This window comes from Frankliniella occidentalis, unplaced genomic scaffold (genome assembly GCF_000697945.3).
Source record: "Frankliniella occidentalis isolate FOCC.00 unplaced genomic scaffold, Focc_3.1 Scaffold185, whole genome shotgun sequence".
In the NCBI taxonomy this organism is placed as follows: domain Eukaryota; kingdom Metazoa; phylum Arthropoda; class Insecta; order Thysanoptera; family Thripidae; genus Frankliniella; species Frankliniella occidentalis.
In genome coordinates this window covers 396,657-406,829 of record NW_026267311.1, presented here as the reverse complement: position 1 = coordinate 406,829, position 10,173 = coordinate 396,657, and the positions used below count along the sequence as shown (strand labels likewise).

General features: G+C 48.8%; 3 protein-coding genes across 3 annotated transcripts; 1 reads left to right on the top strand and 2 right to left on the bottom strand.

Moving 5' to 3' along the window:
* Positions 1-1,453: 1,453 nt before the first annotated feature.
* LOC113203390 (translin-associated protein X) lies at positions 1,454-3,107 on the bottom strand. Its single transcript, XM_026418047.2, has 5 exons — positions 2,950-3,107; positions 2,409-2,646; positions 2,180-2,313; positions 1,887-2,104; positions 1,454-1,800 (listed from the first exon to the last, which is right to left on the bottom strand). The coding sequence occupies exons 1-5, from the start codon at positions 2,963-2,965 to the stop codon at positions 1,567-1,569; spliced, it is 840 nt and encodes a 279-aa protein (XP_026273832.1). The 5' UTR covers positions 2,966-3,107; the 3' UTR covers positions 1,454-1,566.
* Positions 3,108-3,213: 106 nt separating this feature from the next.
* LOC113203389 (zinc finger protein-like 1 homolog) lies at positions 3,214-5,976 on the top strand. Its single transcript, XM_026418046.2, has 6 exons — positions 3,214-3,708; positions 3,828-3,939; positions 4,027-4,226; positions 4,310-4,526; positions 4,729-4,846; positions 4,937-5,976. Exons 1-6 carry the CDS (start codon positions 3,607-3,609, stop codon positions 5,118-5,120), a joined length of 933 nt encoding a protein of 310 aa, XP_026273831.1. The 5' UTR covers positions 3,214-3,606; the 3' UTR covers positions 5,121-5,976.
* LOC127750410 (D-beta-hydroxybutyrate dehydrogenase, mitochondrial) lies at positions 5,927-8,130 on the bottom strand. Its single transcript, XM_052272063.1, has 4 exons — positions 7,891-8,130; positions 7,665-7,765; positions 7,296-7,557; positions 5,927-6,723 (listed from the first exon to the last, which is right to left on the bottom strand). The coding sequence occupies exons 2-4, from the start codon at positions 7,746-7,748 to the stop codon at positions 6,032-6,034; spliced, it is 1,038 nt and encodes a 345-aa protein (XP_052128023.1). The 5' UTR covers positions 7,749-7,765; positions 7,891-8,130; the 3' UTR covers positions 5,927-6,031.
* Between the last annotated feature and the right edge of the window lie 2,043 nt (positions 8,131-10,173).

The window sequence follows — 10,173 nt, the reverse complement described above, 5'->3', positions numbered from 1 at the left end:
GAGAGTGTGCACTACAGCACGGAATCAATACGGGGGGCGAGGGAGAGAGACAGTGCGAGAGAAGAGGGGGAGGAGAAGGAGGAGGGGGGCGAGAAAATGGAAACGACGGAGGAGGAGCAAACGGCGACTGAGATAGTTGGAGAGATGAGTGGAAGGGGAGAAGAGGAGAGCCGGAAAGGGGGTGGGGGCTCTAGTCCAGCTCCGGGGCCTGCGGGCTCTCCAGGCATGAGGTGGTCAGTGCTGGTGGGAGCCGGGGGGCTGAGCAGAGCTGAGCGGTCCTCTCAGCGGCGGTCCCCCGGACCGCACAGACACGACTGGTCTGCTCTAACAGACTAGACTTCTGTTTCCGTCGGGTTAAAAGTTGGTCGAGACCATGGTTGTCTGGGGTGAGGGTCGGAGATGGGGTGGTGGTGGAGAGGAAAGGGGGAGTCGCGGATCATAAAATAATCTGGGGGGGCTGAGGGCACTCTGATCAAAGGGAAACTTGCTCGGCGCTGTATGAAGCCTAGTCAGAGGAGAGCCGGGGAGTGTGGTGTGTTTAGTGCGGAGTGGCTGGCATGGCAGTGCACGGCAGAACAGTATACTGCGCGAGACTATGTCCAAAATCTACTGGGGAAGTTTCTCTCTCCAAAATGCCCACTGAAAATCTGTTTTTTTTTTTTTTTTTTTTTTTGTTAATTTACAACCTTTTTTTGTATCTAATTGACAAACATTTGTCACGGTTGCTCTAGAGTTAACACTGTAGACAAATCTCTTTGCCTGTGGCCTGAATCTATTGACACATTATTCTCAGTGTTTCAACTGTTGCACCAGGTTGCACCTCATAAGTACTGATACAATCTTAATCTTGTTGAATAAATTGTGACTTTCTTGTAACCCCGCAGTATAAAATATGCGAGCCTCAAGAGGTGGTTGCGGCGAAGTCATGGAGATCGCCGAGATAGTCCCGTTAATGTTTCCTCTAGCCTATGAAACTTATAAATAGTAATTTGCGGTACACAACAGCCAAGCACGCCCGTAAAACAAAAACGCTATGATTTAAATGACATTCATATCCAACTGCAAGCTTATCAGCTTGACTGTTTTGTCGCTAGGGAAGTCCAGGAAAGGTGTTACTACAGACACGTCATTGCGGTCATGCTGGCACCCGGCCTTCTTCAACTTCAGTATAGTTGCGAATTTTAAAAACGGTAAAAGTATAATGAAACGATAAGGCGATACCTGCGTTTTGCGAGTGCGTGTCAAGGCGAGGTGCTGTGCAAGTACAGGGTAGTAACTACCCGGTAGTTGTTGATTAGGTCCACCGCGACGGCCGGGCCCCACATCCCAGGCACACCACACCTACGCCTACGAAACGGAACCAACTACGGACGGAGAGAAGTATATTTACCTTTAATACTCCCACCACATCACACTGGATAGGCAAATGAAATGAGAGAACGCTAGTCCGAAATATGTTAGTGATAAGAATGTGTACATTTCATAATTGAGATACATGTTAGCAAAGAAAGAAAAGAAAATGCTATCTCAACCCGAATACATCACAATTATTGCAAGGTCATAGAATTAGTCAACACAGAAACCTTCATCTGCTCCATCTTCATGACGCTCCGAAGAGTTAAAGACATCAGCCAACATATGCTTTGGCATTTCATTTCCACGGACAGCCAGAGTGTAACAGGCCATTTCCATCTTTGACAGAGACTGTCTTAGAACTGACAGCTTACGAATAAATTCCCTGTTGCCAGTGTTACTAACACCCATGAAGCCAATGTAGATATCCCGTACGAAAGAACAAGCCTACAGGGAAAAGAATCAAAGTAATGACCTTGATGAAGGATGAAAAAAAGAACTAAAGTAATATAAAACCAATTGGATAAAATTACCTCATAACAGCTTTTGGTAGAACCTGTACCCAGGCTCTGGATACAACATCTCATCAATTCCCCAGTGAGATCACCAACGCCCAGAAAAAATTCAACTGGAACCAAATAAATGCTGTCCTCTTCATAAATTAAATTCTGTTGCAATTCATTCCAATGAGGTAACTTTCCATCTCTAAGATAAAATAGGAATGTTACAGCTTCGATATATTCTTGAACACCTACACAAAAGACAAATTAATTCAATCCAACTTAATTCAGTTTAAATAGATTTTAAAAAAAATGTGTGATTTTACCAGCAGAAAATGCTCGTATATACTGGTACTGATCTTGGCCTTTCAGTTCTTTTGCTATGTCCTTAAAGATAGTAGAGTTAAGTTGGCTGATACGATTTTGAGCCTCAGTTAAAACATTTTCACGTTTACTTTCCCTGAACAATACAAAACATTAAGATAGATCATTAAAGCATAAACAAAAACAAAAAAGAAACAGTTGGTAAAGACACAAAAAGTAATAATCACATACTTATCAATAGAATGGAGCAAAAATATTATTCTTTTGCTCTCAATGGTGGTGTCCCTACTGAGCTTCACAAGACGCTCATATCTATCGTGTTTGGCGTCCAGCTCTGTAGCAAACTTCCGAAAGCTTTGAATCACTGGCGAGTTTTCATCCAAGCCCTCAATGACCTGCTTTCCTCTTTCTCCAACTTGTGGCCTCCATTGACGATGACCACCTCCACGTCTACCCCGTCCATGATGACCTTTGCAAAGACAAGAAAGAAGAGATGAACTAACTAGCACAGATAAGTAAATATAAATGAGAACCTGACTTCTTACTAAAGCAAGAGACAAAATATACAAAAATGGAACCATTAAAAGAAAGAGGTGATGAGGGGCATTGACACATTCAGAGAGTGAACAGTTTCCTATTCATCAATAACTTGGGTTTTAACTAGGTATTGTCTACATTATTGAAATTTCTAAGTTAAAGGTGTGTACGCCGGCAACAGAAGCACAAGACACACTAGAGAACATGAAGAATGTGTAGAATTAAGAAAATTTACCATCCCTGTGACTCATGTTTCCGGAAGATTAGGACATTCACTTCGTAAAGCAATTGCCAAAACTGCAACAATGAATTAAAAATTAACTCGTCGGCCCGTCTTGGCTTTTGGCTTCTGTTTGTTTTTATTTGCGCTTACAGTTTCAGTAACCTACGAAATGATTATTGCAGTCCATATTGACATTGAGCTGTAGCAAGAAACAACTTACCAACGTGACAAAGATAATGTTAAATTTTGATTTTACATTTCATGAAAAATTGAAGAGTTGCCACAATATTTCAGTTACGCATACAGTTTCTGCATATTCATTCTTTCATATTTTTAAAATCAGTTCTCTCATCTTCCCATAGTATCACTTTCTGACGACACTCAACATTAGCAGACTACAAACAGCAGAAAGAAACGTCAGTGCTAACGTCAAGTGTTGTTACTAAACGTGGCGAAATGTTCCCGACCCGGTATTTTAACTTGTATTTCTATGTTTCTAAGTAATGTAAATTGGTTTTCGATCTGGCCACTCTTTGAACTGCATTTTTAAACCTAAAGAAACCCATATAATACAGCAGTGTAACCAAGTCCTTGTCAATTATTGCGTTGTTGACATTTAGTGAGTGGGTGTTTTTCTCTGATTTTGTTGATAACTAATTTTAATCAAAAATGGGACTCTGCAAGTGCCCGAAGAAACGTGTAACAAATCAGTTTTGCTTTGAACACCGAGTAAATGTCTGTGAATACTGTATGGTAACAAACCACACAAAGGTAAGGATCAAAGTTTAAAATGAGTAGGTTATAGGTTCACTGCTATTACAAAGTTGTACATTGCTCAGGAATTGATTTATTCCGCGTAGTGTTGATTCATGGATATTATTTTTTTACAGTGTGTTGTACAGTCATATTTGCAATGGCTGCAAGACAGTGACTATAGTCCCGTTTGTGAATTGTGTACGAAGGAGTTGGCGCCAGAAGATTGTGTACGACTTGTTTGTTACCGTACGTACCTTGTACCCAGTTTCTATTTATGATCTTTAGTGTTATCATTTCCTCTTCCTGTCAGCTCATTTAATTTTTGTGTTGTAGATGTATTTCATTGGGCATGCCTTGATGCCCATGCGCGACGCCTACCAGCCACCACTGCTCCTGCTGGTTACACTTGCCCATTCTCTAATTGCACTCAACTTTTATTTCCTGCCTCAAACTTAGTTTCTCCAGTTGCTGATGTGCTGAGAGAAAAGTTAGCTGGTGTGAATTGGGCTCGTGCTGGACTTGGGCTACCCTTGGTCAGTAATTGGTAACTACTTAAAATTATGCTCTGAAAACTTGCACTGTGTACTCAACCACCACTGTTCTTTTCCTGTCTCAGCTCAGTGAAGATCGGGAAATTAAACCTCCTTCCGAGGGTCGTAAGTTGGTTACTGATGTTGGTGGAACCACTTCTGCCCAGATTCCTCAGCCCAACCATTTAAACAATATACCAACCAATGTCATGAACAACCCTAGAACATCTGAACGTGCACCTTCACCCCACTCTGTTGTAGATGTTGAGGACCCTATCTCAACATACAGTTATTCTGCTTCAGGTAATTTGTAGACAGTCCCCTAAAGACTGTCTCTACAAGAGGGCAAAGTCCCCTCCCTCCCCTCGAGTTGCTGGCTTGCTGGCTGGCGTTTTTTTTTTTTTTTGTTTTTCTTTCCTTTTCAAATACATGGCAAAAACATGTTGCTGGTATGTATCATTTACTGATTACTGAAGCTTCACTTTACTGTTATTTTGCATTTCAGGACAAGTCCCAAGGCGAGTATTTGAGGCTCTGGATGAATCCCGAAGTACTCTATTTGATCACGATGAAAATAAGTATAAGCGACGTTCTGCTGTTGATGTTTTCAAGAGGTGGTGGAAGTGAGTGCTCTACATGCTTCCTTTGGTACTTTAAATCTTCTGTAACTACAAAAATGGTTTTTCAACATTTTGCTGTTGTTGTTTTACCAGGCACCATGCTGTGAGAGGAGGATCTCGGTATTCTCAAAGACGCTGGATGATTGCTGGTGCTGTAATTTTTGCTATTGTTGTTCTTATCTACTTCTGTTCATGGGCTGGCAGAATAGCCACTGAAAATGACCCTAATCTGGATCCTATGCACAACCCAAATATTCATGTTCAAAATATTGAGTGAGTGCTGATCTTTGATCTGCTATGGCTATGTGAATAATATCCAAGTGTTACAAAATTGAATACCTAATTCACTTTGTAATGGCAATCATTTTATCAATGTATATTACCTATGTTGAGCTCATGGTGTATATTGTTGTCTTTATTATTATTTTTCTGATCATTCCTTGTATTTTGGCGGGATGATATTTCTCAAAGACTGAAATGATCAATTCTTTTTTGAAGAAATAATACAGACATCAACATATTTAGGTTTGATCATGTTAGGAGAGATCCTAGGGGGTAAACAAACCACCAAGTTTATCAGTTAGGTGCAACCCAATCACTTTTTGTGATTGTTAAGTTATTCCTTCCAAGCACAATGTATAGTATCAGTTTTATATTATTACACTCCTCTTCAAGCTCTTTGCATAATAGCAAGAGTGTTAAAGAGATATATGGCATCGTTGTAAATATGTAAAATTCTTATTACTTTTTGTTTTGCTTCGTAGACTGTTAATTTTTATCCAGTATATAAGTTAGTCAAATATTAAATTTATGTTTATTGATGGTACCATTGCAGTTAATACTATGGTTGTGTTATGTTTAATTTTTTGGATGTTTAGGAAAAGAGCAATTTAGCCTTTTGCTCTTTCTGTAGCCCCATTATAGTAACGATATTTGCACTGGAAAAATTTGCAGAGGGAAAATGGATGTGTTAGTGGTTCAAGACTGACTGTTTCTCACGAAATTATCTTTAGGTTTAATGAAATGTCAGTTGTCAGTTTGATAAAACCATTGGGATTTGGGGGATATGAAATTTTGTCATCAGAGGTTTCTCACTTTTAATCAATAAAATCAGCATTTAATTTTAAAAATAATTAGCGCGGTCTCATTGCCGGCTCCACGGGGTAAAACAACACGCCCTGCCCAGCATCATTTTTCTTTGAAAGACGGAAGGCTCGCGAACCTTATGGCGAGCCAGTCCTTTACGCCGGTCGGGGCCACCTTCATGAGCGTGTGGTACAGGGTGTACCGCCAGGGCTCGTGCACGTAGCGCTCCTTGGGCCGCAGCGACAGCAGGGCGTCCTCGAACACGCTGTGCAGCTTCTCGTCGGGCAGCTTGGTGGGGCTCTCGCTCGCCTTCCTGCCCATGTCCGATACGACGGACAGGTACTCGTGGAAGCGCCGCGGGTAGTCGCCGTAGAACTGGCGGTCCTCCTCCGTCATGGCCTCGTCCATCTCCCTGGCGTGGTCCTCGTGCGTCGCGAGGATGCCGCTGAGGTGCGTGAAGGAGCCCGGCACCACCTGCACCACGGGCACCCCGTACTGGGCCTGCTCCATGCGCAGGGCGTCGGCCCACGCCTGCAGCCCCGCCTTGGTGGCGGCGTACACGGACAGCGCGGGCAGGGAGGCCAGGGCGCAGTGCGACGTCACCACCACCACGCGCCCCCTGCTGCCCCCGGGGCCGTCCGGGCTCGGCCGCCGCAGCAGCGGCAGGAACGCCCTGGTGACGTTCATGGTCCCCGCCAGGTTCACGTCGAGCTGCAGCGACACCTGCCGCGGCGTCTGCCACCCGAACTCTCCGAAGACGAGGACACCCGCGTTGTTGACCAGCGCGGCGAGACCTGCGGTTGCGGTCCGGGGTGAGTTACGGTGAGTTACGTTCTACCTCCTGCTCCATGGGGGTTTCCCGTCTAGCGTGCTCCCCACAGGCTCCTGCGGCTAAAGGGTCTACTACGTATGCCTGGGGTCGCGGCCTGGCTGCTGGCTGCTGGACCACTTCATGTGGAAACATGGAAAACCCACCGGCTGTTTGTCGCCTACCGCAACTCAAACTGGCTCGGAAGCACCCAAGAACCGATGGGCTTTCCATATTTTCGCACAGGAAGACACTTCGGTGAGGTCCAGTGGGAGAGCTTGGCCGCGACCCCAGGCACCTCAACGCGACCCCAACATTTTTGCTCGCGACCCCAAGGTTGGGAACCGCTGTTAGAAGGCGCGGCGCGAATCCGTATACCACATAACACCGAGAGTTGCATTGCACGCATCAAAGTGTTGCGGGGCTGCATACTCATTCGGGGCCACGGCGGCTTACGGAGGAGGGAGTAGGCAAACCCGCTTACACCGCACAGGCAAAGAAACTCCCGGTACATACCGGTACAGGATGGCTGGCTAGGTGTCGATCCGGAGTACTTACTGAGCTGGGGGTCGTTGCGAAGGGCCTGCTGCACGGTGGCCACCGCGCCCTGCACGCTCCGCCCGTCCGTCACGTCGAGGGGGACGACGTGCACCCCGAGGCCGCCGAGCTTCCTCGCCCCGGGCGAGCCGGCGTCCAGGACGCCGGCGAAGACGGTGAGCCCGAGCGAACGGCAGTGGGCGGCCAACGAGAAGCCCAGTCCGCGGTCGCAGCCCGTGACGAGGACGGCGCGCGCGGCGGACGGCGTCCAGCGAGCGCGAGGCTGGAACGGCACGACGAAAAGCATGTGTTCATGTCATATGGCGCGGTTCAAGGCCAGCCGGACGGTCACCTCCCCGCGCGGGGAAAGTAGTATGTAGCTCGACCTACCCTCAGGAGTCGGGCGCCCACCCCAAACGCGACGCTCGTGGCCACCACGGTCGCCGCCGAAGTCGCGGAAGTCGCAGCCCCCATGGTTGAATCTGGGGCTCCTGGACAAGACAAGAAAAATACTTGAACAAAGGCGTCACTCTCGGGTGGGGCCCGGCCGAGGCAGCCAGAGGCCCGGCATGCAGACTCGGCTGATCCGGGATGCAGTGTTTGTTTGGCATCTGACCTGGCGGCTCACGCAACGCCGAAAAGGTGTTCCAATCACGGCGCGCGGCTGTGTCTTTTGATAAAAACGATCACGAAACGCGTTCTAAGGTATCGGAAACGGAACCAATCCCAACACACACACTCCGGGGGCCCGGGGCGCGCGCGCGCCGAGGGCAGACTGGCGGGCGGGCAAACGGGTTTGCGTTGACGAGCTCGGCGACAGCAGGCTGACGCGGACCCACACAGCTGCCCGCCCGGCTCTCGCTCTCGGGTGACTTGTGATGTCTACCGGTACGGTGCCGGCCGGCCGGCGCGAGAGAAGGGAAACGGAGGGGGGGGGGGGGGGAGGGGGTACAGGCTCCGATAAGAGTTTTTAAAAGGTCCGGGGTGTTGATCGTCGAGTCGCAAGTAAGCCGAACTGGCTGTCTGGCGCGCGTTTTCTTAACGATTACAGACAATGCACGAGGCAGACAAAGCTTCTGGAGTGGTCGGTGCGTGCGTGTGGAGTGTGGAGCGGAGGGGCGCAGGCTCGGGTCGCCCGCCTGGGCTGTCCACACACGTGCAGAAGGGGTCACTCGCGCTGCGGCTGACCGACCAGGCGACAAGGATTGAAATTCAAGTAGCGACCGCGCTGGCCGCGCGGAGCCCATGGCGGAGCCGCGCCCGCCGCGCCTCTCCACTCCATCCCGCCGCTAACTCCTCCCTACTCCATCGCGCCGCGGCTCTACGCCCCTCCCGACGGGCGGGATGGCCGCGGGCTGGTCTTGTTGTAGTTGGCGGCGCACGCGAACGCTCCACCTCCGCGCGACGCTGGGGCTCGCCGTCTGCGTCTGCGTCCTGGACGCCAGCACGAGCTCACGCGCACCCAGAAAATGGTGTCCTTAAACCAAGAAATTTTCTTTAAGAAAAAATACAAGGTACTTTTCGACCTTGGCTTAAGGTTTTTCCATTAATTTCAAGGAAATTAAGTTCATCTAAGGCAGGGGTCTCAGACACGCGGCCCGCGGGCCGCAAGGGCCACACTGGAGAGAGATGGTGTTATGTGATCGCAGTCAGTGCGAGTGAGAGGTCCGACTAGTGTGGCCCGCGTGACGTCTCAGTCTGAGACCCCTGATCTAAGGAAATTTTTACTTTATTTTAACGTCATTTGCCTTAAGTTAAAGACAATTTTCCTTGTATTTTTTTAAAAGGTAAAATTAGCGTTGACCCAACGCATTTTGCCTTGTTTCAAGACTACCATTTTCTGGGTGCGGGGCGCGGAACCCGGCGAGGTGGGGCCTCGGTTTGCCTGTGTTACGGACGCGTGGTGGAGCATTGATGGATTGAAGGTTGGGTGTACCCCCCACCCTAAATGTTGTGGTCGCTTAGCTTTCCAAAAATTTATGCACTTCTTTTTGATTGTGGTCGTCTTTTGGAGACCAGTTCTTGGCTTCCATGCTTGCCAAAACTTGGCGTTCGAAGCGGCAGAAAGTTGGGATATTAAAGTTCGGCAAATAACCGAAATATCGTCCAGAACACGGCCAAAATTTGTCAATCAACATTTTGGCAACATTTGCCAACATTTTGGCAAGCTGGGTTGACCACGGCGTTTTAGAGAGCCAACTTTTGTCTTGATCATTTTCCTTACGATCCCCCCACCCGTCGAGTTACCACTTGCGACTTGCCTTTACCAGCCTCGGCGATTGAAGGCCCTGGGTACCGATTCGTAAATAAGGACGGGGGCCGGGGGATCGCCACGGTATCCAGATGGTTTTAAAACCATCCTAGCTCCTCCGCGGCCGGGGCTGAACTGCAGCCGTGAGTCGAATGGGTTGCCGACCCACAGGCGCCTTCAGGACCGCGAGGAGAGGATCTCGTTGTGCGCGGTGGCCCGCCCCGCCCCACTCCGGATGGCCCAAGTGAATCATAACTCTGTTGCCGTGTTGTGATTTCGGCGGAGCGTCGTCGTTGTTACCTCAATGAGGCGGGCGAAAGTTACTGCCGACAGCTCCATAGAGCCCCGGCTAAGGCCCCGGCCCGGTCCTCCACACATAATGCTCCCGGCCTTTGTGGTGGTTGTGGGCCTCGTATGACTCACACATCAGTCGCAAGTCACCGGCGGGCAGCGTCGGGTAGGTCCAGTCCAACGCACGACGGTCCCGGGCGCCCGCCACTTTGGATCTGGACCAGATTTTGGACTGGATCAGGCAGGACCCTCTCTCTCTCCTCAACCCTAACCGTCGTGTAACGGCCCCGCAACGTCGCGACGGCGTTTTAACGCCGTGCCAATAACGATCCGACCTGACGCCCACCGAACTCCCCC